General features: G+C 40.8%; 1 protein-coding gene across 2 annotated transcripts; it reads left to right on the top strand.

Moving 5' to 3' along the window:
* Positions 1 to 1721: 1721 nt before the first annotated feature.
* Positions 1722 to 27149, top strand: CLCN4 (Cl-/H+ antiporter 4). Of its 2 annotated transcripts, XM_009982333.2 has the most exons (11): positions 1722 to 1868; positions 2197 to 2296; positions 6676 to 6863; positions 12301 to 12423; positions 14017 to 14223; positions 14316 to 14396; positions 14960 to 15505; positions 16902 to 17088; positions 19550 to 19948; positions 25342 to 25558; positions 27059 to 27149. In XM_009982333.2, the coding sequence occupies exons 1-11, from the start codon at positions 1725 to 1727 to the stop codon at positions 27147 to 27149; spliced, it is 2283 nt and encodes a 760-aa protein (XP_009980635.2). In that variant the 5' UTR covers positions 1722 to 1724. The 2 variants fall into 2 exon arrangements, with proteins under 2 accessions (XP_009980635.2, XP_009980636.2); XM_009982334.2 differs by lacking the exon at positions 14316 to 14396 and having other exon boundaries at positions 1743 to 1868.
* Positions 27150 to 27387: the final 238 nt, after the last annotated feature.

Raw genomic sequence — 27387 nt, 5'->3', positions numbered from 1 at the left:
TCACTCTTTAAAGCAACACTTTGTTAAGCGATGTAGAAGCACACGCTGTCTCCTCCAGCTGCCCGAGCCCAGGACCCTCCTGCCTGGCCACTGGAGCCCAGCCTGGGGACTTGGAGTCTCTGCCCAGGCTGAGGGAAACAGCTGCTGCTTTCCCCTCTGTAGGCTCATCCAGCAGTGAAGCTGAGCACATATCCCAAAGGCACACACACTACTGATAGCCCTTCAATTAGTGTCAATTTAGACATTCTCACGTGCCTTCACCAGGGACTGTGACTGATCAGGTTTGGTTCCCATCATTACCTCCCTTACCATTTGCACCAGGTTTTTGTCCCTGTATGTTCTTGTTCGTGGCTTCTTCCTTTTCTTGTTATTCCTTGCTGCATTGAAAAAGGTCCTTGACCAGATACCCTCAAAGAAGCAGGTGCTCTCCTGCCACACACCCTTACACACACCTTTCTCTGTCTCTAGAGGCAGCCCAGGTTGTTCTTACAGTTCAGGCACCAAACTTTCAGATGGCTGAAGTTAAGTTAGATGAATCCAACCCTGTGTGCCTAAACTACTTCATTTAATAGGTTCTCATGCTACTAACGGCTCCTCTCATTGGGAATGTCAGCAAATTCTGGAACCTGTCATATTAATGACTACTTTGGGACCTGACCTTTAAAGGAGATGAGTAATTTTTGCACCTAGCCAGATGTTGCTGAGCTGTCTGTGGGAAAGAGTGGTATGGTGATTACAAGTTCTTCATGCTTTGCTTATGTGGATTGCATGAACAAGGTATAGCTTCCAGGACTTCAGAGCAATGGGCATAGTTGTTTCTCTACTTTCATATCTGTGGTCTATAAACCCAGAGAGCACATTCCCAAAACTTCTATGCTGAAAATGTCCACCCTCTAGTGTGTATGTTCTTTCACAGCCTACTTCGATCTCCTTTTTACCTATCAAATGCCTCTGGTAACTGCTTGTTATAGTTTGAGGATAAGTATCTTTATCTTGCCTTTTGCGCTCTAGCAGGACATGTGGTGACTCCTTCTCCCCCTGCTTTCTTAAAAGCAAATTTGGAGAGTTTGTCTATAGGACAAAAGGTAACAGCCCAGGTCTCTGAAGAATAATTCTGCTCCTAACCATTGAGAAGGAAACCTGAAGAAGATACTGCATTTTTAGACCTGATGCAGAGTAGACGTATTATGATACCGAGCTTTGCCTTCTGAGCAGTGGAAGGAAAGTCGATCAACGCAGAGAGCTTTGATCATGCAAAACCAAAAAACACTGCAGTGTTATGACTAATGGTGCCATGTAAAATCTGCGGTTCATGATGAATGGTAAATTTTAGTGTGTTATCATTTGTTTTTTGAGCTGGCAACCCTGCCTACTCGATGATTTCCCTGCAGGCAGAGAACTTCTGACGTGATCAGGATGTATCATTGCAGAAGTTCAGAAACATCCCAGGTTTTGGGGCTTCATTTTCAGGAAAGCTGGTATTTCTGCACTTGGTCACTGAGCTTTTTGTATGTGCTTTTTAGGGTTTGCTAAGCTGTTGAAGCAAAATACTTTTTCTAGTGGCAACGTATAGATTTCAGTAAGTGCCCACCAGGACTGCTGAGTCATGCTCTCTTGACTTTATGGTTTGTGGAAGTATTTTGGAAAACTCGATCCTGAAACGTCTGGCAAAGCTGCATGAATTTATTGACATACTTGTTTTTCCTCTACATACAGACCCTAATATGGTCAATGCAGGAGACATGAACGGTTCTGGCAACCTGATGGATTTTCTGGATGAGCCTTTCCCTGATGTTGGGACTTACGAAGATTTCCACACCATTGACTGGCTGCGGGAGAAATCACGCGACACTGACAGACACAGAAAGGTAAAGGTGTCTGGCTTTGATGCATCGTGGTCCTTGGGTTGCAGCCATCCTGGTGGTGAGAAAAACAAACAGTTTTGCTAACTTGTTGTATCACTTGAGGAGGACTTCTAAAAATATGAATGTGATATATCCTGAGTTTGCAAACATGGAAGCACTTCCAGCAACTTAATCAGCAGAGCATCTTTAAAAAATATTTGAGACTAGAGGGAGTAGAGAGTAGAGAAATTGTATACACCTAGGAGGTTAAATATTTTTTGTTTTAAACATTATACACTAAAACTGTGTCATCCTGAATCTGCAACGTGTCTCTATGTATGTTTAATTTCAGATTACAAGCAAAAGTAAGGAATCCATATGGGAGTTCATCAAGAGTTTGCTGGATGCCTGGTCAGGATGGGTTGTAATGCTTCTCATAGGACTACTGGCAGGTACGTGTGTGTTAGCGTTACAGTTATGCCCGAAACCGTCTCGCCCAAGTTTGCTGCAATGCCATATGCTTCTCTTTTTATTTCATTGTCTCTCCACTGATGTTTCAAGCTAAAAAGACAGCTATGCATCCATGCAGTTACAATCCTCAGTAAAAATACCCACTTGCAAAGTCTCCTGCTGAGTGCTGACCTAGAAAAAATGTTATTCCCCAGTAGAGGGATTTTTCTATTGCTTTTGGAAATACTGATATCTGAGCACTTTACACTTGATGGATTACTTTGAATTTCTGAATCTTTGATTCACAGAAGTTAATTTTATTGGTAGTACTTTTTTTCCTTGTCTTCACTTACTTGAGTTCTGCAAGTAGATATTATGATGTGGGGAGAATGTTGGTTGTGGACACACAAAGTGGAGCCTTGTAAATTGCTGTATCCACTGGGTTATCTTCTTTATATATGTATGAAGGGAAATACAGTTTCAGACTCAGTTTCAGATCTGCTTCCAGGCCAGACAGACATTACATATTTAACAGGCTGCTCAAACTCAGATGGCAAATTCATTAATTTCTCGAATTGCTCCTGTCTTCTGCTCAGTTTAGCACATCTTCTAACTTTGAAAGCTGTATTTCTCTTGCCAAACTGAAACAGCTGCCATTTTCTATGCTTTTTCAGTGATGTCAGCGTGCTCTTGTATCATGTTGCTTGGTAAAAGCATGATGTGAAGTTTCATAATTTCCAAGTGGTGTGAATTTCTCTTCCAGTACTTAAAGGGGGCCTACAGGAAAGCTGGAGAGGGACTTTTTACAAGGGCATGTAGTGATAGGACAAGAGGCAATGGATTTAAACTGAAAGAGGGTAGATTTTGATTAGATATAAGGAAGAAATTTTTTACATTGAGGGTGGTGAGGCACTGGAACAGGTTTCCCAGAGAAGTTGTGGATGCCCCATCCCTGAAAGTGTTCAAGGCCAGGTTGGATGAGGCATTGAGCAACCTGGTGTATTGGAGGGTGTCCCTGCCCGTGGCAGGGGATTTGGAACTAGGTGATCTTTGAGGTCCCTTCCAACCCAAACCATTCTATGATTCTATGAAATAAGCCTAAAAGTTTTAGGTGTGGATACTGAATTATTAGGCACTCATATTTAAAGAATTCTGGGTTTTTACTATGCCCATCCTAGGACTGGAGCATCTCCCTTATGAGGAAAGGCTGAAGGAGCTGGGTCTCTTTAGCTTGGAGAAGAGGAGACTGAGGGGCGACCTCATTAATGTTTATAAATGTGTAAAGGGTGACTGCCATGAGGATGGAGCCAGGCTCTTCTCAGTGGCATCCAATGATAGGACAAGGGGAAATGGATATAAGCTGGAACATAGGAGGTTCCGCTTAAACATGAGGAAAAACTTCTTCCCAGTAAGGGTAACAGAACACTGGAACAGGCTGCCCAGAGAGGTTGTGGAGTCTCCTTCTCTGGAGATGTTCAAAACCCGCCTGGATGCGTTCTTGTGTGATCTGATCTAGGTGGTCCTGCTCTGGCAGGGGGATTGGACTAGATGATCCTTTGAGGTCCCTTCCAACCCCTAACATTCTGTGATTCTGTGATCCTGCCTGCAGACCAGCGGCCATTCCTCAATCTGACCATTACTATTAGCCAACTGAAGGTATACGCTATTTATAGACCGGCAAAAGAGACTGTGTTTTCTAAAGCTATGTGGTAAAACGTACTGTCACAACAATGCTAAAATGCCCTGGTACTGGAGCTGGATGTGTGAAAAATTCCCATTGTAGTTTGGTGCTGTGCCACTTGGCTGATGTTTTCTGGCTCAGGTGCATCAGGAAAACTATGTTTTCAAAGCATTCTCATTGGGACATTGTAATGGATGAGTATTGGCCATCACCAATCAAAGGAAAAGGAGAGAGGTAAAAGACTAATATCTAAAATGAAGTTCAGATGGCTTTGGAGTGCTCCATTATTTTTCATTCCAGGCAGGAGGTTACACAGAGGCAGAACAAGTTCAGTTCCTTTGATGGGAGAAGTAGGGAGATAAACTTATGCTCTATTACAACCTAGACAGCTGTGGTAAGCACAAGAAATTAAAGACTTGACTTCCTGAGATGCTGAACGGTCTGCAACTTCCATTAATGTCACTTAAAGTTGCAAAGATTCGGAACTTGGGAAACTTCTAGCCCTGGTCATGTGCCTTGTGAAACATTCACTATTGCACTATTACCCTGCAAGGCTGACCCTCCGCTCTCATGCTTTTCTTTATAAAGCGTATGTAGTAAACTGCATGTAACATTTTCCACCTTTTGTGGATCCCAAAGCGTCTGGCAAAAGGGATTAGATGAGCTACGTAAGTAAGCACGTTTTCCTGGAGGTACTGGGATGCGTGCAAGCTTGTTATATTAGAGAACTGAATGATAGTTCCTCACTCTGTTTATTAACTTTATCGGGGAAAAACATTCAAAAGCCTGCCTTACTTTGCACCTTCTGCTGGGCAGCATTAATACTCAATTGCCTGGTTAATTGTGACGTGAGCTTTGAAGATTGATACAGAGCTACAGAGAATGATAAAGGTCCATCAAGAGATGGAAGAGGCACAACATTTGGCGTTCATGTCCAAGGGATGAAGATTCTTTGTACAGTTTCCTGAAACTTTCAGAAAATTCGAGGAGAATTTCGAGTTTACTGCAAAACTCAGCAAGCTACTGATGCTGACATTACTAGCAACACAGTGATTTATCATCGTCTATGAGTATTGTTCATTGTTTCCATAGAAACTTAGGAAAATGGAAGAGTAAGCAAGAGAAAAGGAAGGTATTCATGAAAGAAAACAATTGGTACAGACATCATTACTCCCTTCTGCAGCCATTTTTTTTGTGATCTTGTCTGGTATATCTGTATAGTTCTTCAGATTATTCCTATACAACAAAAATTCTTCACTGCTGCCCTAGTCATATTGCTTGTCAGTGTGGGGACAAGTATCCTTCTTAAGGGACTGAGAAGATATACTTCTGTGTAAGGCTCTGTGAACACTGGTGGTTTTTTTCCTTTCTATGGAATAAAAACAAGGTCACACTTGCCTGAATTATTTGAGATGCTTTTTGGGTTGGTTTTGTTTTTTTCCTTTTGCACAAAAATGAAAAGCAGAAACTTCAGTTGCAGGTCAAACAAATCGGCTCTTGAACGTACCTGTGTGCTCCAGCTGCTAGGGAAGAGGGGAGCAGCCCCCACCCCTGCTTCATGGAATTGCATTCTTAGCAGAAGCCACAAAGCTAAAAGTTTTGGATATTTTGTGTTTTCCAAAGCATTTTTCTTTCCAGTGTTTTAGTCCTACTGAAACGCATCGATAAATTCTGTTCAAAGCTGTTACTGGTTTCCTGACATTGCATTAATGACTACTTGTAAAAATAATGTTGACTTCTACTTTCCATTGTATACGAAAAGGGTTTGGAAAACACTCTTCTAACGCTTGGTGCTTTAACGCTTTCCAGAAGCTATGGCCATAGGGACGGGATGGGATGCAGGGCTGCCTTCTGGTTGCTCCCGACCTCCTCGTTCCAGCTGATGTTGCCTTCGTGGGGATACATCTGCTCTGAGGGTGCCGGTGCTGGGGCAGGTTGTTATCGCTGAGGAGCAAACGCCCTGGAAAAGCGGGATTTTCTATTTTGTGTCTGGGCGCCGCGAGTTTACCGGCCTCTGTGCCCGGTGGCCACCGGGCGTCGCTGTGGCCCTGCGTAAGTGGGGAAAAAGCTGAAACACGGGTGAGTTGGCTACCGGGAGGATCTGAAGGATGGTTTTATTCTGCCTATTTGGATTGCTGATGAGCGTGCACATCGAGAGTACGATTCCTTTAAGTCCATAAATCAGGACTGGGCATCTGTTGTTTCTGTACTGGAATCATCCTTCTAAAAGGTGGCTGCTTTGGGACCAGTAAGGCTAGGAAAACAGATGTACCCTCCTCCTTCCCTACTCCTCAAATACACAGTGTGGTTTGGGACCTGCAGCTTAGTAGGTGTATAGAGACCCTGCATGAAGTCTTCCTTATCTCAGTCGAACAGTGCCTCTGCCGGGGACGTCCTGCAGGATTGATCAGGCCCTGCACCAGTTATCCCTTCACTACTTGGCAATCAGTCAGGATGAAAATGGTAATATTTAAAATAAAAGCTTATGAGAGAGCATTGAAGGTCAGACAACAAGCTGGTGTGGCTGTTTCTTTGCAAACTCACTGTTACCCCCCAGTTGTTAGGTATATCCGTGCTTGCATTGCAGCTGCTTCCCCAAATCATGTTTCTTGCTGTTACTATAATTAGATGTATTTTCCGTGTGACTCAATATTTTTCTTTTTAACACCATGGTTCCTTTTTCTGCATTTCTTTTCCCAGGCACGTTAGCCGGAGTGATAGATTTAGCTGTGGACTGGATGACAGACCTGAAAGAGGGTGTCTGTCTGTCTGCCTTCTGGTACAGCCACGAGCAGTGCTGCTGGACGTCTAACGAAACGACATTCGATGACAGGGACAAATGTCCCCAGTGGCAGAAATGGTCTGAACTTCTCATAAGCCAGTCTGAGGTATGGGAGAGCTGATTAGGTTGGGGTCACAGCAGGCCAGGGAATGCCCTTTTTTTCGTACTTACTGATGTTCCCTCCAGAGAGTTCCTCAGAAAGAGAAAGTAATGAACTGAGAGCATTGCAAAAAAAGGCATTTCCACAAGCAATATCTGCTCGACTTGGGAGAGGTCCTGTTGTTTCAGTGTCGTGTGTGATGGAAATTGGAAAACTGTGAGATTGCACTCTCTTTTTGTCGATATTAAACCAAAAGTGTTTCATAATGTTTGCAGCATAGTCAGCAGGGGACCTGAGCTGCTATCCTTTTTTTTGTTGTTGTTGTTTTAAACACCATTTTATGGGACAAAAAAAAGATTATCCCTGACAAATACATTTAAGAGGAAATTTTCAGGATTGCAGATGGTTTTTATGTATTCAAATGCTGTGAGTAGTAGTGGGAGCTGCATAAGAACTGCTTGTTATGCCCTTGCACTCAGTTTCTCTGTCAGAGAGCAAAATATTTAACTAGTGCTGAAGGCTGCTAACGGACTCCCTGGGAGATGGCCAAAGTGAAAAATTTGTAGGGGGAGAGGACAGGAAGGGAAAAAGCTGCTCTGGACTGACATGAAACTTGTATTTTAAGAACTTTTTTCCTATTCTTTTTTTTTTTTTTTAATGTAGTAATTTTAAATACAAAGATTGTTGTTTCAAAGCAAAGCAGTTGAAAGTTTTGTTTTCAAGACATCAGAAGAAGCATTTCTATACTCCTTTTAGCAGATGATACTTTTATAAAAAGTATGAAAAGGACATTTTATTTTCAACCTAAGCTATTAAATGTATTGAATAATATTAATCCCTTTACAACTTGAATTTTTGGGCAGAATTGTTGTCTTGAATCCCCCTCTCCCCCATTTCTACAGGTGACTTGAATGTGACAAAAATTGAATATGACGTGGAAGTAGGATGAACGTAGCTTTGAAAAGAACTGCCTTAAGTATGTAACGAGACTTTAAAGAAAGAAATCTGGTAATGCAGTTTGGTCAACAATAGGAAGAGAAAATATATACTTCTGTGGGAGGAGTAATCTCCAGTTAGGCAATTAAAAAATGGGTGACTTGGAGATATTGTCTCAGATCTTCCCCCAGTATGGAGGTGGTCCGGTCCTGCAGAAAGTGTTTGAGGGCATCTTCATTGCCATACAAGTTTGTCATTCACATTCCCTTCAGTGTCGCTTTAGGTTCACAGTACAAGTAGTGTTAGATGAGAGCATCTGTAAATATGTATATAGGTCAATTTTCCATAGTTCTAATTAATTGTAGCGAAAGTAGTGGAGTGGTCTCTCTTCCTGAATATCCTGACCATTTGATCGCAGGCAGAAATCTCTCCACACAGTTGCTGGTCTCAGTGCTAAGCTTCCCTTTGTCAGAGGTTTGCTAGATTCACACTGGTCTTCATCAACAGATGGTTTGAGTAGTTGTGTCTTTGTTAATAGTGAAGAAATATTACCCTGGTGTAAAGTTGCAGGACTGGGAACGATGTTGTAATTTAAGAGAACAAAAAAACGTGGGAAGGGAAAAAAGAGGAGAATGTTACAATTGTTATGGGGTTTGGAAATCCTGTGCATGTGTTTGACATGCTGTTACTCTGACAGGCTGGAATAAATGAACAGAGCATATCCTTGAGAAAATTTATTGCTGTCACCTGCTATTCGAAAGCAGCAGTCATGACTATTGTATGCTGGGGCTGATAAGAAAGGTATGAACCAGGTGTGCACTGTGAAACTTTACTCACTTCTTATTCAAATTTGGCTTCTCGTCTCCTAGTATATTGTCACAGTGGAAAGACGAGGTTAATGTTGGCTTAATTTTAGGCTCTTTCTCAAAACAAATGGGTCTCTAAGATCTGTGGGCTTCTGGCTGCCACAACCCAACAGATGCTGTAAATATTAATAATATAGCTGTCTATTACTGTTGCATTGAAATCCCAGGCAAAGCCCAACAAAAATGTGAATATGGAAAGTAAAAATTCTGCTTTGCAGCAAAAAGCTTATGATACGGGCAAGTTTTGCATGATTCCTGTGGCTGTAGAGTACTCTAGGAGGGATCAAAATACACTGAATTTGACTATGTTTCAGGATAATTTTACCCTTTTTTTTTTTTTTTTTGTATATTGCTTCATTTTATGCCCGATATTTGGGTAACAGCCCTACAAAATGCACAGTGCACAGAAGGGCTAATTTGGAGCATATTTTAGACAGAAAGTACTTGGAACAGTATCCCTAAAGGTACTCTGGCCAGATGTGTCGTCTTTTCTATGCATGACTGTGACTTTCTCATCATAGACAACTAAATTTGACATTTTGAGGACTAAGATTTAGATTAGTTCTTCCCTGTGGTTTTGCCGATTTATGGTTGTGATAAACCCTGTACATATGTTCTCACTGAGAATTGTGATGTTTCCTATAGCATCTCTTGAAAAACGTTTTCCATTCTAGTCCTTCTATAAAATGAGCCCAAAGCAGTCTTGATATAAATTACTATGGAAAGCATAATAACACATCTGAAATATACCAGGCTACGTTTTCTTCCCTAATCATTCTTTTGTAGGCCAATGATAACCTTCATCCCTCTAGTCCGGAACTGCTTCTAAAGAGCAGGCGAAGAGTTTTTTGATGCAAGAGAGTTTCAAAACCTCACATTTACTGGAGGAGTGGGTGTGTTAAAGCATATCAGATGTCATCCACTTCAGCTAAATCTCTAGCCAGTATCTGGTGACCCGAAGGTTTCCTATTCTGCAGATCCAGGTTGGTCCTAACCTCAACTTCACTGGAGCAGAGGACTCTGTTTCTGGTGCTTCATATGTATTCAAAGCAGAGGAAAGGGCTCCATGTCTTCCATGTCTCATGACACTGGATCCATCAATGGACTGGATTCCCATCCCAGGGCTTCCAGATCTCCTGCCCTGAAGCTGAGACCTGCAAGACAAGGAAGCCCCTCTATACCTGGAACGCACCTCCTAATCTGTAATGTCCATCAGAGGGAGTCTGTAAGATATGAGGTCCCAAGTCAAGTCAGAGTAGAGCTCTTGGCCTCTGGAGAAGACAAGCATTGATCAGCCATGGATGGCATCCTGAGAGATATGTTTTATTTCAGTATTCTGAGTTTATGAAGGTTGTTTTCAGTTGTGCTCCATTTGTACCTAAATTGGAATGACACCAGATCTGAAATACTGCTTGGTCTTGCAAATTAAAATACAAAATTTTGCCCAGTTTCCCTGCATACTTCCTTACGAATGCTGCCAGGGTCAGTCCTATGAGCCACTAGTGGAAAAGCTATTAGCAGAATCATCTCTACTGAGGAGCGTTTCTGGTCTCTGATTCCAGTGTACATGCTTAAGACCGTTACTGTTTCAGGGCCTTAGTAATGGCATGTAAAGAATGAGAAATGAGCCGTTTGCTATATGGAGTTACTACTACTTACTTCCCAAAGGTTTTCTTATTATTCATCATTAGAAACTCCTGCAATTGGACCTGCAGAATGCCAGATATCTGGAAAATGTAACCACAAGAGTTGTCCCAAAGGATGAGACTGAATTGGCCATATAGACTCATCTGGGGTCCTGTCACAGTGCAGTAGGTGTATTTGTGATTGCAGTAACGAGCTGACGTAGTTTTCGTATGACTTCTGAGATGTGAGAGAAGAGCAAGTAAAAAGAAACAAAGTTAATTCGACTCCAGTGAATTTAGAAGCAAATTTGCAGCTTTCGCTCAATGTTGTAGGGCCAAGTTGCTGTGATGGCACGAATCTTCTTTGGAGTTACTCCAGGTTCATACTGACAGAAGAATTTTGCCCTGGGGTAACATATCCAGAGTTTTCTCTAGAGGAATAGTAAATATTGCCATAGCTGTTTGTAATTGCAAGCACTAGGAGAAAACATTCATGAGGAAATGTGACCGTCTTCAGCTGTAGCAACAAAGATCCATGGTTACCAGAGACGGATGTCAATCACTGTAAGTGTGGGATCTGTGACTGCTTAGTCTCAGGGCATTGGGGGATGGCATTGCTTTGCTCTTCTGCTGTTATCAGCAAAGCCATCTGCTAAGTTCAGAAAGCACACAAGAGAACCTTAACAAGTTGTCCTCCTTCCAAATAAGGATCCATAGGATAAGGGCAGTGGTTCCCTTACTGTCTTTTCAATTGTACAGAGACCTGGAAAATGAGGCTAGCAAGCACTCGTACTGTTAAAGGTGGATTCCTTCCAGGTTTGCAAACAGGGAGACTTCTTAGCTTTAAGTTTTTCATGACTGGGAACTGGGCCTGGCCAGGTCTTTTTACTGAACACACAATACAACTGATTAATGCCTGTTTTCCTGTTTGATTTATCATAATGTTGATATCCAGGCTGCTGTCCTGCAGAGCAAAGACAGGGGCCTCGATGTTCTTGAGCAGCTGGGATTGCATCCGGTAGGAAGGGTTCACTCAGAGGTGAAAGATTCATACCAATTCATGCACTGAGGCTCATCTTGGTTTTTATTCTGTAGTGTCATGTTGCTAGAGGAGATTGTTTGAAGGCTTAAGCTCCTTGTATCAAATTGATGCCTCTTACTGGATTTTCTTTTGTCTGTGTGGGTGGGGTTTTTGAAATGAATCTAAAAAATAATGCTTGTGAAGAGGGAGGAGTATTTTAAGGCAGATTTTAACAACAGTTTTGACTTGACCATTGGAGACAGGTAGAAAGCTTGAGGGTCATTACTGACTATGCTTTCATTATGGCACTGCACAGTCAACCATTGCTAATGATCATCAGCATTTCCATTCTGTTGGCAAAGCTATTCAGTGTGAAGATAGGTTTTATTATTGACTGGAATGCTTTTAAAATATCAGGGCAAAAATGATTGAGATGTGTCTGAGTGGGATCTGCCAAGCTATTGTGTTCTCAGATGATTTTCAACTCTATCATAGATATCATCATATAGAAGGAAAGAATTTATTTACAGTTTCAGCCTTCCCATCTGTGAACTGAACTATCTACAGATATATACAGAGATGTTGTTTGAAAAGATCAGCATCTGCACGGAGAGCTGGCCTTTGAATACCAGTTCTCAGAAAAAGACGTTTTTTTATCACCAAATACTTTTTCCGTTATGACAGATTTATTTGACATTTTGAAATTTTTGTAATTGGCTTAATTTTTTAGTGCTTAAAAGATGCTCTGTTTAAGGTGTTTGAGTCCCTTGCAAACAGACTGTATGGACCAGGTTAGATATATATTAGTATGCTGCTTCTTTCCATGAGTAAAAAAATTGTAGGAGTATATAAAGCCATTTGTCCTTCCTCAGGAAACGCAGCAGCTAGCATGTAAATGAAAAGACCAAGCTCCGTGCTATCATGATCCCTAGTAGAAGCATGAGATTTATCAATTTGCATTTGTCTAACAATGTTTGTTACTGTTATTTTTCTAGGGTGCAAGTGCTTACATTCTAAACTATTTTCTATACATTATGTGGGCTCTATGTTTTGCTTTCCTGGCAGTCTCCCTGGTCCGAGTGTTTGCTCCCTATGCCTGTGGCTCTGGAATCCCAGAGGTGAGTTTCTCTTCGTGGATGAACATCTAAAAACCAAATGAAACAAACAAAAAATATAATTTGTCACCTTTTCACATTCCAGGACTGTACTGAGATAGCATAGGAACAAGATTGTCTTTCCATCTCGTCTGCCTTTATTCCTTTGTCTAAAATGCCTCTATAGTGCCCACTTAAATTTTTTGTAGTAGAAAACATTCAAATGCCACTGTGATAGGTTAATATACATACTTCTTATTGCCATACTTGAATTAAAAATCAATGACTCCCAGTCATTATTCTATGGACTGCAACTTTTTGTGGCTGAGAAAAATACTGTCTAGAAGATTATACAGAATTTTCTTTCAATGAAAGTACTTGAGATAGTTACAAACCAAGTTATTTTCTAGGCTAGGCTTTAAAACCAAAATAAAATAAACAGACAGGGCTGAAAGCTAAGGTTTCCTAAGCTCCTGAAGAGGTGAGATGTACGTCGTTTGCGATCCCTGAAAACATCTGGCTGTCCATCTTCTGCGTTGTGTCCTTGTACACCATGTCATGTTGGCATGACAGTATTATGGCAGCCAAAATCTCTACCTGGTTTTCAAAATTTTACATATCAAACCTCGGTCCCTATTTAAGCTGTTAAAATGAGGAACCCTGTAATTCAAGCAGCACAGCTACACAAAATTTTTGAAATCAGGGCAGTCTTTTGTTTAAAGTGCTACAGAACCACTATGATTATTATTTAGGAGTTTGGCAGACAGAATCAACAGCTCAAATTTTAGAAATTTTGGCATGCTTTTTTTTCTTCATTTCTAGGAGAAGCATCCAAATGTTTCATAGCCAATCAGGAAAAAAAAAAACACCACAAATAATTTGAAATATTTAAATCATTTCCATGTTTCAGAGTACTCACATGTGTGCGTTTGTTACATATTTGATATACGTGTGTTTTTTTAAAATTTTTATTGGTAACAGTAAATGTAGTTTCTGAGTGATAAATCTTTTGTGTGAGGTGATGCTCAGCTCCAGTCTGTTTGCAGGGCTAGAGTCCAAAACCACATCCCACCCTGCAACCTGTGTGTCACGCACATACTTTGTGCTCTATTCTAGCCACTCAAATGCAAAATTAAAAGGAAACGTGTAAAAATAAGATCTCTTGGATTTTCTCATTTCATAATACTTGCAAGCTTTTATGGCATGGCCATTCCAAGTATTTAGAACATTTTTCTTTTCTTGTTTAACTGGGAAAATTCTGTGGTTGTTTATTTTGCTTTTTTTCTGCTTTGTTAAAGTTGGGTCTAGTTTAACTCTGATCCTGTAAGCCAAGGAGACGTGTAACAGTTTCGTATTTCTATTGATCTCTGTAAGACTCCTTACCGATGCAGAGGACCACCCATAAGAACAGTGAAAGTGTGGTTTGCTTAACCCCTGCTCAGCTATCACTGTGGGAAAGTTGCCCTACCTACGGTTTCTGTCTCTCCATCACTGTCTCTTTTCAAGAAGTCTTGTGATATTTTTTTTTTTTAACTTTGCTGGTGCTTTAACTCCTTTTGTAAGTTCAGAGTAGAAAAGGTTTATTCAGCTCTTCAACATGTTCTTCCTTCTTTCCAGATAAAAACCATCTTGAGTGGGTTCATTATTAGGGGCTACCTGGGAAAGTGGACACTTTTAATCAAAACAGTCACCTTGGTTCTGGTGGTATCTTCAGGCCTCAGCCTTGGGAAAGAAGGGCCTTTAGTCCACGTGGCCTGTTGCTGTGGAAACTTCTTCAGCAGCCTTTTCTCAAAGTACAGCAAGAATGAAGGAAAGAGGAGAGAGGTGAGGTTGACTCAAACCATCTCTAACTTCCCTGTCCAGATACTTGGTGTCTCAAAGGACTCATGCCTTGTACATAAATATTTGCTTTGCAGGTGCTCTCAGCTGCAGCCGCCGCAGGAGTCTCTGTTGCCTTTGGGGCTCCGATTGGAGGGGTGCTTTTTAGTCTGGAAGAGGTGAGACCTGGCAGTTCACTTGCTTCAATAAATATACTTTCATTTGATGCCTTTTTCTGATATTCCTCATTACTTTTCAAATATTTATATGCTTATTTTTCTTCTAAGGTAAACATAATATTTGATTTGTAGTAATAAGACATAATCAGATGTTTTGGCATAATTTGAGTAAAAGAAGAGTACTGGCTTTCTGGAAACAAACAAAATTGTTTAATCTGGAAATGTATCGCTGTGCTGAGATTTCTCTAGCTTTCAGCTTGCTGCCACATGAGCCAAGCTCCTGAGCACCCATCTTATCATCTCTAGCCAGCAGCTTTGGATTTAGATTTATTGCAGTTTCACTGGTTGCTACTACCTATCTGAAATCTGAAAATGCCTTTTCTGGTACCTTTGTGAATGTGTTCCGCCTACGGTAACAACTGGTGTTCCCAGGAAAGCCAGACGTAGCGTCATGGATGAAACACACGACAATGGCTTACTGGGCACAGTGCTCCAGTGAATAATTAAAGCAAACACCCTCTGTCGCATTCAGTGAAGTGTTTATGGTCTCTGTTTGGTTTTAGGTCAGCTACTACTTTCCTTTAAAAACCCTCTGGAGGTCATTTTTTGCTGCTCTTGTGGCTGCTTTCACACTGAGATCCATCAATCCTTTTGGAAACAGCCGGCTGGTCCTGTTCTACGTGGAGTACCACACCCCCTGGTACATGGCCGAGCTCTTCCCCTTCATCTTGCTCGGTGTCTTCGGTGGCCTCTGGGGGACCCTTTTTATCCGCTGCAACATCGCCTGGTGCAGGAGGCGAAAAACCACCAGACTCGGGAAATACCCAGTCCTGGAGGTTATAGTGATAACAGCTATCACTGCCATCATCGCCTACCCCAACCCCTACACCCGAAGGAGCACCAGTGAGCTCATCTCAGAGCTCTTCAATGACTGCGGTGCCCTGGAGTCCTCACAGCTCTGTGACTATATCAATGACCCAAACATGACCCGGCCGGTGGATGACATTCCTGACAGACCTGCTGGCCCTGGAGTCTACACCGCCATGTGGCAGCTCGCCTTAGCTTTGGTGTTTAAAATAGTCATCACGATATTCACTTTCGGCATGAAGGTAAATCGGGGACAGGCACAGAAGCTGTCGCGAGCACATGGCACGGAAGGGTTGACATCAGCAGCTGTGATGTGTCCGGCAGGGCTTGCGTGCCTCTGACCTACACCCAGCCACACTGATGCAGTTGACATTCCTGCTGGTTCACTCTCCTGCCAGCACCTTGCACTGTAGGCCCCTGCTGCAGCAAAGGGATGAACCTTGCTCTTCCACCTTCTAGTCATCTGCAGTTTTGTTAAGTGATAAAGAAACCTGGGTATGAATTTAAATTCTTGCCAATAAGCAAATTCAAGATGATTCCCACTGCAGCTCTCTTTCAGCTTTCTCAGAGTTATGGATTATTTATATCGTTGTTTGTCTTGTTGGATTAATGTCTTAATGTGCCTCACGGTAGCTATGCTCAGGGAAATAATAGCTTTGAATTTACTCATTTACACATTTTAAACCACACAAAAATTTAAAAAGAGCCAAAAAGTTCTATTTTTGAACCTTTTAAAGCACTGTAGCTTGGAAAAAAAAGAGGGAATAAGTGGGAAGACTGACAGTTCTGATTTGAGTATTCTGATTTTCAACTTCTTCCTTCCATTCCTCTTCCTTCCCATAAATGAGTGATGAAAGATCCAAGAACAATTTATTCAAGATTTCAATATATATAAAGCTGTTTGTGGTGAGTTTTATGGGTCTGGTTGCTAGAGCCCATATAAAACACATATCTGTCTGTCTACAGCTCCCATTATCTGAGTATTTAGTTCTGAATCTGACTGCAGCAGATGATAGGAAGATTTTCTGAGTTGTACACTATATGTTATGTCACACTCAAAGCTAAAGTATCTCATCTTTCTCTTAAAAACTGAGCAGGAACTGAGGATCGACTTTTAGAAGGCCTGTTACCTCCAAAATAGTAGGAAGTTGTTGGAGTTTTACTTTTCTTTTGTGTTTTCTCTATTTGAGATGTCCCTGAATGGTAGAAGATTACTCAGGACCAGTAACTGAGTCCTGTTGATTTCCTAAACAGGAGTCAGAGCATAGGTGTAATATTTCTGGAGGAGGATCTGAAATGAGATGTCCTTCACTGCAGAAAGTGTTTTGTGCCGGGGCAGGTAGCCAGTTATTGTTATACTTGCTCATTTGTTTAAAAACTTCTGAATTGTACTAAGAAAATGCTTTAAAATTTTATTTATCTAGTAATACACATGTAGCCACACAAACTTAGTCACTGCAGAAACCTCTTTCAGACCACGGGGAACATCACTGTACGCTGCCAAAAGGCTATGACCTTCTAAGCCAGCATTTAATAAGGAAACTGGGGTCTCTTACCACTAATAATAAATTGTTTGATCAATAAGTTCGTTACTAGTCATTTTTGTCAAGGTGCTCATGTGTCTGTGTTTTATTCAAGATTCCTTCAGGTCTTTTCATTCCCAGCATGGCTGTTGGAGCCATGGCTGGCAGGATGGTTGGGATCGGAGTAGAGCAGCTGGCATATCACCATCATGACTGGATCATTTTCAGGAACTGGTGCAGACCTGGAGCAGACTGCGTCACGCCAGGACTTTATGCTATGGTGGGAGCGGCAGCTTGCTTGGGTACAGTACCTGCTGATTGTTGCTTCGTGCATGGATAACACTGATGCTTGGGGACCTACATATTGTTTATGAGGGCTTTGTGTTTGTGTTAGGTGATATGCTGGCATTTCTGAATGTAATAGATGTGATGGGCTAAAGCATAGGCTGCTTCCTCAAATGATCTCTCCAGTCATCTACCAGGTAGCCAACAAAAGAGAGGTTTGCAGTCACCAATGTCTACTCCCTATAATCTGCCAAAAAGCACATAGAAAGAAAGAAAAAATTAGTTAGGCTACAGGTTTCCAAGAAGGAGTGTTTTTTGCTTGTTTTTTTGTTTTTTTGTTTTTCATTTTGATGTAGTGAAATCCACTGTAGCTGGACTAACACTACTTCTTTATTCAGACTATGCTTTCTATCAGTGCAGGGAACAAAATTCCTAGTGCTGGCCAAATTTTAAGATACACAGAAGTAAAAATTCTGGGTCTTATTTTGGCTGTATGTCACACTATGGTCAACTGGGCTGTCTTTTGGTTTTTGTTTCGACCATAGGCCAATATCTAATTACGTTAAATCAATAGGATTTATTGGATATAACAAGGAATGATCTGCTAAATATTAAAGCAAGATCATGGAATAATACCTCACATATCAAATTTCTAGTCACAGATGCAACAGAAATGTTACAAGCATACCATCTGAACATGTTTTTGTCTTATCATATGTTTCCCCTTTTGTAATTGAATGTCCTAACTCCTTTTGTTGTTGTCGTTGATATTGTCATTAGATGATGAAATAACAGTGGAGAGATATAACACATGATTTATGTAATCGAGTAGATTTGAAATGAAAGAGGTACTCAGAGAAGAGCTGGAAAAGTTTAAGAGTCTCTTGTTAGAAAAGTAGCATCATTTGTGTGATCAGTTATAGAGGAAAGAAGGGTGGGATTTGCTTGTCTAGATTTAATGTCTGTAATGTAGGCATCAACATCTGAGCCAGCTGTGTTGATACCCTTCACAGTCGAAACAGAAGAATGAAATACTGAAAAGACCAGTCTTATCTGGCAACAGACATCTAAAACCAGGCAAACATACAGATGAATTTGGCCTCAAAAGTGCCATTTTTTCTGCAGAGATTATAAAGACAATATGGATCACCTCTTTGGATGTGAACACCTGCAGCACTGCAGATACGTTAAAATAGCTAGGATGACTCTTACTGTCAAAAAGAGAAAGTGCTTCCTCTTAACCATAAATGATCTTAATGTCCATAAAAGAAATGACACAAAAAAGTTTGCTCTGGTATTCCAATTGATCTGTTAGTCAGCAATCACTTCTTCTTTTAAAAAGTCCAGATAAAGGTGCAGTGATTTTAATAGTATGGCGAGACATACAGCAGAATGGTCACTGCTCATTCTTAAGTCCAAGACCTGTCTCACTTAGAGTAAGAGATGTAGAGTAAGTATTAAATGATCCATACTCTGGTATCCACTCTCAGCTTTTCAGAGTCAGAAGTTTAAGGCATTCCTCAGATGAAAGTCATATCCGGATCATTGTGTTAAATAATCAACAATTTAATTTTCCTGTATGCTGCTAGATTAAAAGCATCTTTTAATGACCTGTTTCTGATTTCTCTCATCTAAAATGGTGCTGTGTTTTGAGGCCTAAAAATAGCAGATTTATTACATTTACCTTTTGAACAGAGGCAAAGAAATGTTACCTAATAATTCAGCTATACATACACACTTGTCTGCAGTTATGTGATTATTTTTATCCTTTAATGTAAACTGAAGGAGTAAGGAGCTTGCTTATGAAATTAATACAGAAAGACTAGATGGAAAATATACAGCTACAACTCTGTCTATGGCTGCATGCCTAGATGTCCTCAAACCAAGTTGTATACAGTTCAAACTGTGTGTTATACTGGTATCAAAGGCTAGGGTTTAAGCTGTAACGTAGCTCTTGCAGTGGCCTTAAACTTTCCATACATAGGATTTCGTAACCATGGTGTGCCCAAAGATAATGCTTACCTTTCTCTCCAGTATGAGTGCGATAGGTAAACCGATGTGAAGGCCAGTCCTTGGTGCCCCCAGCGCTGTGCTCCCACCTGCCCCAACCATGATACTTAGCTAATTCTTGGAGTCATTTTAGAGGGCTAATGGGTGAGATTCAGTTTTAGTTTCTCAAGCTGGATTTTGCATATTTTCTGGTTTGATAACTCAGTCTTTTAGCATTCATTATTTGCTTTTCAATGTTAGCATCTTTGTCTTGAGCAAGTTCACGCAATCTTTTTTGTGAAAATTGCAGCAGACGAAAAATCTTTAGTGAAATAAGACCAAAACTACTTCTTAGAGTATAAAGGCAAAGTACTCAGCTTGCATAATCTTGTGCCTTTTTGAGTGTAAGGCACAAAAATATTAATGAGTTGCTTAGTACGTATACTTCAAGAGCACTGAGGGAAACTTAACTGCTTTCCTTGTCGGCAGGTGGTGTTACCCGAATGACGGTCTCTCTGGTGGTCATTATGTTTGAGTTAACTGGAGGCCTGGAGTACATTGTACCTCTTATGGCTGCAGCTGTCACAAGCAAGTGGGTGGCAGATGCCTTTGGGAAAGAAGGGATCTATGAAGCTCACATTCATCTGAATGGCTACCCGTTTCTGGATGTGAAGGATGAATTCACCCACCGAACCCTGGCAACTGACGTCATGAGACCGAGGCGTGGTGAAGCTCCTCTTTCTGTTCTGACGCAGGACAGCATGACTGTGGAGGATGTCGAAACACTAATCAAGGAGACTGACTACAATGGCTTTCCAGTAGTGGTTTCGAAAGACTCAGAGAGACTGATTGGATTTGCACAGAGACGAGAGCTGATTCTTGCAATAAGTGAGTAGAGTATCAGTGTAAATATGTTTGATTTTGATAGGAATTTTGATAGAGTAGGATGTTACCGGTGTTACCCACTTGGAAGAATGGATAAATAAGAACCAAACTTAACTTTTTGCCCGAGTCTGGCTTTTACTAGTTGCTAGGACCCGTAGCTGGAAGTTTTTCTATTATAACATACCATCTGATAGACTTCTGTGGGGTTGACTCTTGTAAGCTGAATTTTGTCATCGCTCACAACAGTATAATACAATTCTGCTAGAGACAACAGAGATAAACTTGACTCATATGGGCAGAAGTTTTGTCAGAACCAGATGAAAAGCCACTGCAGGGCTGAGCTTTTCGTAGTACCCATGGTCTGCTGGTAGCAGCTGGGGCAGTTGTGAACCTTTCTCATCCTGTGATGAAGTGCAAGTCCCTGTGCTTCTTTCTGTTGCACTATCTCATTTTTTTTCACATGCAGGCCTTTTGTGCTAGAGGTGAAAATCTTCTCAGTGGAGAATGTTGTTTGGTAAAGATGGCTGAGTTTTGTCAAGCATCCAGTGGATAGTTGGCTGGTTACTTGAGAGCCCGATCCAGGTCATTACAGGTTTTGACCCATGAGATCCTTTCCTGGTTGGCCTGATGGCTAGGTGGAGATTGAAAAGTTGGTGTGTTGGGTGAAAGTAAGTGTTCCTACCTTCCCTGTATCCAGGGCATCCAGAGCTGCAGAGGTCTGCGATCCTGGCGAATCAACCCCATGGTCTGCTCCGAATTCTGGCAGTCCAGTGGTGCTGAGGGCCAGCTGGGTAGGCAAGCAGGCTGCTGGCTGGGCATGGTTGCCTTATACTTTGCAGGGGAGTAGAATGTCTGGCATATCCAAATTTCCTTGACATGGAATAATTCCTCTCTGCGTGGGCCTGTTTCATGTCTCTGCTTCAGGCACCTTTAAAAAGCTGTTGTCTCAGACAGAAACTCCCATATTCTTCAGAAAAGAAAATCCATAAATGGAACATCAGGGCTTATTTAGAGGTCCACTTTCCTGCTTATTTCTCACAAAGCTAAAATAAAATTTGAAATAACAGTGCTTTTTTAATGGTGTTTTTTTAATGCATATTTAGTTTCATCTCTTGGATATAAAAAGATTCAGTTTAAGTGATTAGACCTAAAATTTATATTCATGTATTTAAGTAACTCAGATGTTACTTGATTCCCTTCTCATTCCATAGCAGAAAATCATCAATGCCACATCAATACTACATGTAGAAGAAGAAAAGAAATGGCAGAGCCCAGTTTTCTCCCCTTAAAATGTAGTGCAGAATTCTCTTCAGTAAGAAATTATTTTCTCATTTTTTTCCCTCTGTGGTGTAAACTGTTATTTCAGTTAGAAAAAATTAGTTTATGAATTGAATTAATTTTTCATTTAGTTATACCCCTAATTTCTCAAAACACAGGAAAGCAGAACAGGCCTTACTGCCAGTTCTACAGATCCTCTGATTGTACAATTGTAATGTAACTTCCAAGGAGTGTGGGAATCTAACTTTTTAATTAAAAGCCCACCATTTCCTTCTCCAGAAACAAGCAAAAAAAAGCCTCTGTAAAGTTATAATCCTCTATATAGCAGTCTTAATATAAGAGGGTTTTAAAGATGAAGTCCAAGGCTGCTAGCTGCAATACTCCTTTCAAACAATTGGTCTTCTCAGAGGGCTAATCTTCCTTTGGTAGTAACAAAAGAAGCCTTGTATAGCCAAGCTCGGAAAGTAAATATATGTCTGAAGTTTCACCAAATTTGTAAATGCCAAGAGCTGATACCATTTATAAAATAGTTTGTATTTTATCCTGCTTTTGCTAATGATTTTCAAATGTCTTCTTAATTCCCCTATGAGAAGTAAACCACCTTAATTAGATGTAGCCTATCCTGTGTCTGGCTTTTACACTGTCTGTGCCATGTCATGGCTGCAACACTTGCTGCCATCCTAACTTTATAGCTCCTTGCGTCTCCTTTGCATGGAGGTGTTGTCAGTGGGAACGTTTCATGGGCTAGAGATGCAGAGCCCTCACTTCAAAAGCAGAAAGGTCAGACGCTGTCTAAAGCAAGTCAGAGAAGTTTGAAGAACTGAGTCTTTTGATTCAAGTCATGAATGGCAACATTACTGAATGGGCTCGCTAGAAGATGTGTGAAAATGTCCAGCTATGCTCTGATAACAAAGAAATCAGTTAAAAATAAACTCAGTGAACATTTTAGATCAAAATGCTCTTCTGTTCAAAAACTGTCTCTTTGACATCCATATTTTCCAGAGGAAAAGGTACTATTTCCTGATCAGCTCTATTTAAGAGCATCTTTCACAGGATCTGAGGCAGAACTGAGATTTAAAATCAAAAACTTCTCTGCATAGATAAGTTTTCCTAAAATCCTCAGGTGTCAGGGATCTTTGGTAACCCATTTTCTATTGGGTTGAGTATGACAGCTCCTGATGTGATTCTATGCTGAGTCTGTGAGAAACAGTTAATATTTCCAGTATAGTTTGTGTCTTCGTGACTTAAATCTGGATTTGGTTTCACTTTTCCAAAAGACATAGTGTATGGCTTCATTACAGGGCAGTGTGAAACACTGGTTTTGTACCATGCTAGCAACTTTTTGATAGTTAATCCTCTTTCACTGGAGGCCAAAGCTGCTTTGCATTTACTGCAGAAGTCACTGCTCATCATTACCACAGAGTTGCTAATGTGTTGCAAACCTTTACCTCAGCTTGCTTCATAGTTGTGTTCATGGAGACATACACTAAGTCTCCTTTAACTATAATATTACTTCTCAAGAGGTAAATATCACATGTGGTGAAGCGTCTTGTATTCTACTGTTCAGGTTATCCCCTGCTCAGCCTGACAGCATCCAGAGATAGTGGAGTTATGTCTGGGAACAGTATAAGCCCCATCTGAGTAGCACTGTAGGCAAGGAATGAGGTCTTCTGAAAAGCAAAGTCGGACCCACACCAGTATCTCTTCTTTCACTGCATTATGCCCTGCAGAACGCCTCCTCAGTTTGAACTAGCTTTGATGCCTCTATATGACAACACATTGCACAACCCCTACATAATTTCTTTCTTAGTGGAGCACTAAGCACACTCTAGAAATACATCCAGTCCCGGTAAACTGAATGGCAACACCACTTCCAATTGCTCAGAAGCATCTCCAGGAGGACTGCATCCTTCCACCGGTCCTTGTTGAACAGGTAGGTAGGTCAGGCGGGTAGAGTCACCCTCTGGGAATAGATGTTTACATTTTAGATGGCACCTACTTTACAGTCTTACAGAGGGGAGTATTTGACTCTGTAAAGCCCTTCTTAAATTTAGCCAGCTTCGGAGGCATCATACAAAAGGCAGAGTCTTGGACACAAGCCAGGTTGTCTGTATAATGTACTTTTCCCAGCGTGGAGTTGAGAGAGGAACGTAGTTAATATAGGCTGTGAACTGTGAACTCCTGAGTATGAGCGGCCATTTCACATTCGAGAGAACTAATTGACTTTCTAGCTATGACAAGAGCCTTCTGCATAGATTACTCTGTAAAACGGACATCATCATCCTTTCCTTTGCTCTTTCTGTTAAGCTGCATCTGTTTTTCTTACGGACTGCAAAAATGATCTGTTCTTCTGTTTTGCCTTTAACTTCCCCATCCAGTGAGACTGCATACAAAGTCCACCATTTTTCTGATGCCACTGAATTTGCTTAATAGTACTACATCATTCAAATGTCTCAAGGGACATGTTTGACTTTGAAGAGTGAAGTCATGGCTTCGGCTAATCACTGTTGTCCAGGGTCATTGCTGCCTTGGGAACAGCAATGTGGTAACTGAAATGCTTGGGCCGATTGCTTTGGGTGCAGCTTTGGGAAGGAAATACCTAGCTGTCAAGGGTTTTTATCAAAGGGTGGGAGTTACCTTCAGTGTGATTAATGTTACCTCTTACCACAGATCATATATCAGAGAGCTATGCAGGCATGTTCACACTTGAAATTAAATGTATGAATCAAAACAAGACGAGACAAAGTTAGCATCATTCCTATAAATTGCAACAGGACTTGTAATATGTGGGGTGAGAAGGTTGAAAATCATATACAGTACTGATATTAGGTTTGAGCCAGCACTGCTCCAGTTCCAGAAATATTACAAGGCAATGATCATTAAAGGGAAAAAAAATGCAGCTGGAACATGTTGGAAACCATTACTGTCTACACATTACAAGTCACAGGAGCAGGTTTCTGCAGTTTGATTGATGGCAACGAGCTCCAAGAATATACACATATGCTTTGAGTATGTCTGATTTGCTGTACCTCTCAAGAACAGAAGCAACCTATATTAATCAAAGATAATAATTCCAGCCATTTCCAAGAATTCATATAAAAAAGAAGAAAGAGATAAACCCTTCAGAGCCAAACACATGATATGCTTATTCTGGGGAGAGAGTAGTTCTCTATCATTTGGAAATCCATCTCATATATTGGTAGTGCCCTGTAGTGTTCAGTAGAAATGAAGTAAACACTACAAAGAAAATAAACCACTTCAATGCTAAGAATTCTTGCTGAAGCATACTTTAAAGTAAAAGGCTTATACTGATCAGACTAGATGTGTTATAAAGTTCCCTTCATAATTTGATCAAAGTATGAATGATAGCTTTTGAACTTTTGAAACTGGTCAAATATGTACTGTTGAGAAAATTGTATGAAACAACTCCTTTACTGCTATATAGTGTTTCTCCCTTTACTGTTTTCTTTTAAGTAGAATGCTAATTTTTGTCTGCCCTTTTAAAATCTAGATATGCAAACTCTATTTAAGGCATTAAGTACAAAACCACAATATTCACCCTACCTGCCAAAGAGTTGTGCTGGTCTAGAACAACACCCACACCACCCCCAGGCCTCTGGGATGTGAATTTGTCCTTCCTTAGCTTTGTGTTCATAAATCCATTCATCATATCCACATTTCCTCCACTCCACTGAGAAGTCTAGGAACAAACATACTGCTTCAAGCCAGCTGGGACTGTAGACAGGCTGTTGACTCCACTCCTTTGGGCATATAATAGTAGTTTCTGTTGTGATTCTCACAATTGAGGAAATTACATACAATCATTTGAATTTGACCAAAATTGGATTAGTGTTTGTGAATGCAATGACCTGCATATTTATTCAGAAAAGCATTGTCCCAACCAAACAAAAGCATGTCTTTGTAAAAATATCACTTGCATTTGCTTCAAGGGAACAATGTGTCAAGGAAATTCAAGTTTGCTCTGTAACCCCAACTTCTGGGATCTCAGTATGTTGAACAAGAAAAGCTACTACTATCTCTGCTTTTCAAAGGAGGATTTTGTTTTGTTTTGTTATCAAGCCTAACTCACTGTCTACCTTGATCTTTCTGTTGTACAGAGAATGCAAGACAGCGTCAGGATGGGGTGGTGAGCAACTCCATCGTGTATTTCACTGAAGACCCCCCAGAACTGCCACCCAACAGTCCCCATCCACTGAAGCTGCGGCGTATTCTCAACCTGAGCCCTTTCACTGTCACTGACCATACGCCAATGGAGACTGTGGTAGACATTTTCCGGAAACTAGGACTCCGGCAGTGTCTTGTCACTCGCAGTGGGTGAGTAGCTGCTGAGTCAAGCGTGCTTAGAGAATCTGGGGAGATTATCTTCAGCATTAACAAAAACACTGTTTTTCCTGTTTAAAACCAAGTATAGGCAGTAGCTAATTGATCAGCACCTCTGTGACAATGAAGTGAATGTTTTGATTTTCATATATTTTGTGAATGGAAGAATAAGGGAAGGTTGTCCTGTGTCTCTCCAGGGCAGCAAAAGAAGTCAGACTTGGAACCAAAACGGCCCTTGCTGGGTGTCATGTTTCATTCTGTTCTCCTAAATCCTTAGTGTATTGTCATTTAGGTAAGGTAAAGACAAATACAAAATAAACCATTCTGACTTCCACTATAATTTGATTTTCAACAGAGGCTGATCTGGCAAGTAGCATTGTTTGCAAAGAATGCGACTGTTTCTAGACATCCAAGTAGATTAGATGCTTGTGAAGATGGTGATAGAGATATCAGTGGATGAAAATTAATCTGCTCAGCTTTCTTTAAAGGAAAATGGAACGGCATATAAATTGAAAGTCCACAAAAAATAGCTGAAGAAGTGTGAGCAAACATGAAATTAGAAGACTGAAAAGCCGCACCATGTGCACTAGAAGTAACATCTTATAATTCCAATGGGGTTTGAGCTATTTTGGGAGTATTGCTCATCCCAGGATCTAGTGGTAAGAAGAAACTTTATGACAGGATAGAAAAACCAGAGCCATCAAATTGAGTCTTCTACAAAAAGCCTTTTTGCTATTCGAATATATTGCAGCTGTTACTATCAGTGCAGTGTCCTCGACATTAAGAAAATAAGGACCGTTGTCAGGACATAGATTTAGGTCCTGATTTTAAGTGCTTGGGTTTGGAAATTTTGATCTTCAGTTCTAACAGAAGAAATGAAAGGTGGAAAAACTATGGCAGTGACATAGCTGTCTCTGCCTCATGGCCTTCAAGGACTGGAAATAAAAGCCCTTAAGTACTGAGGGTTAGGAAATTTTGACTCTTGGGGCCAGATATCCCATAGGCCTCATCTTTCCTGACAGAAATAATTCTTTTAGGTTCACATAAATGAGAAATTATCACTCAAATTTTAAGGAATTATGCTGTCAGACAGTGAGAGTTTCAGAAAGTCTGTGTTTTAGCTTAGTTTGTATGTTACTAATCCCCATTCCCTAGCTCAGGGCACTCGTGCCTTGGTTTGGTGCTGTTGGTCCTCTGCAGCCTGAGCCTGATAACCTTATTGCTTGGTTGTACAAAGCATCAGTAGTTGTAGCTCCTCACTCAATCACGGTCTCAACAAAAAGAGGTAACAACCCAAAGTATTTCAGTTGATGATCATAGCCAAGGTAGTAAAAATACACGAGGTGAGAATGCCTTTTATAAAAGATAATCATTAGGGAATGGATGAGATGGACAGTGCTACATGGAAGCACTCACAAAATGTTCGTGAAGCTGAATGGGGAGAAAAACGAATGATACATGAGATGATTGTTGACCTTTCCTTTTCTCCTCTAGGAGGCTGCTGGGTATCATAACTAAAAAGGATGTATTAAGACATATGGCTCAAATGGCAAACCAGGACCCTGAATCCATCATGTTTAACTAGACTGGTAAAGGAAGAAGAAAGTAACCCCAAAGGAATCCCTTTTAGATTACCACAAAGGCTATGTTTGGTGTTCTATTTTGTTTGAAGAGAAAATGTAACGTGTGTGAGGAATGGCCCAATATGCCTCTGACAGGGGGAATGGATGCAGAATAGCACTTATTTAATGAGGAAGGCAGTTCAGAAGCTCTGAGCAGCTGCAGACATCAAGCTGTGTTTCCTTAATGAGATTCCCAACAGC

This window comes from Tauraco erythrolophus, chromosome 1 (assembly GCF_009769465.1).
Source record: "Tauraco erythrolophus isolate bTauEry1 chromosome 1, bTauEry1.pri, whole genome shotgun sequence".
NCBI lineage: Eukaryota > Metazoa > Chordata > Aves > Musophagiformes > Musophagidae > Tauraco > Tauraco erythrolophus.
The sequence above is the reverse complement of the archived record's forward strand: the minus strand, read 5'-3'. Positions and strand labels throughout refer to the sequence as shown.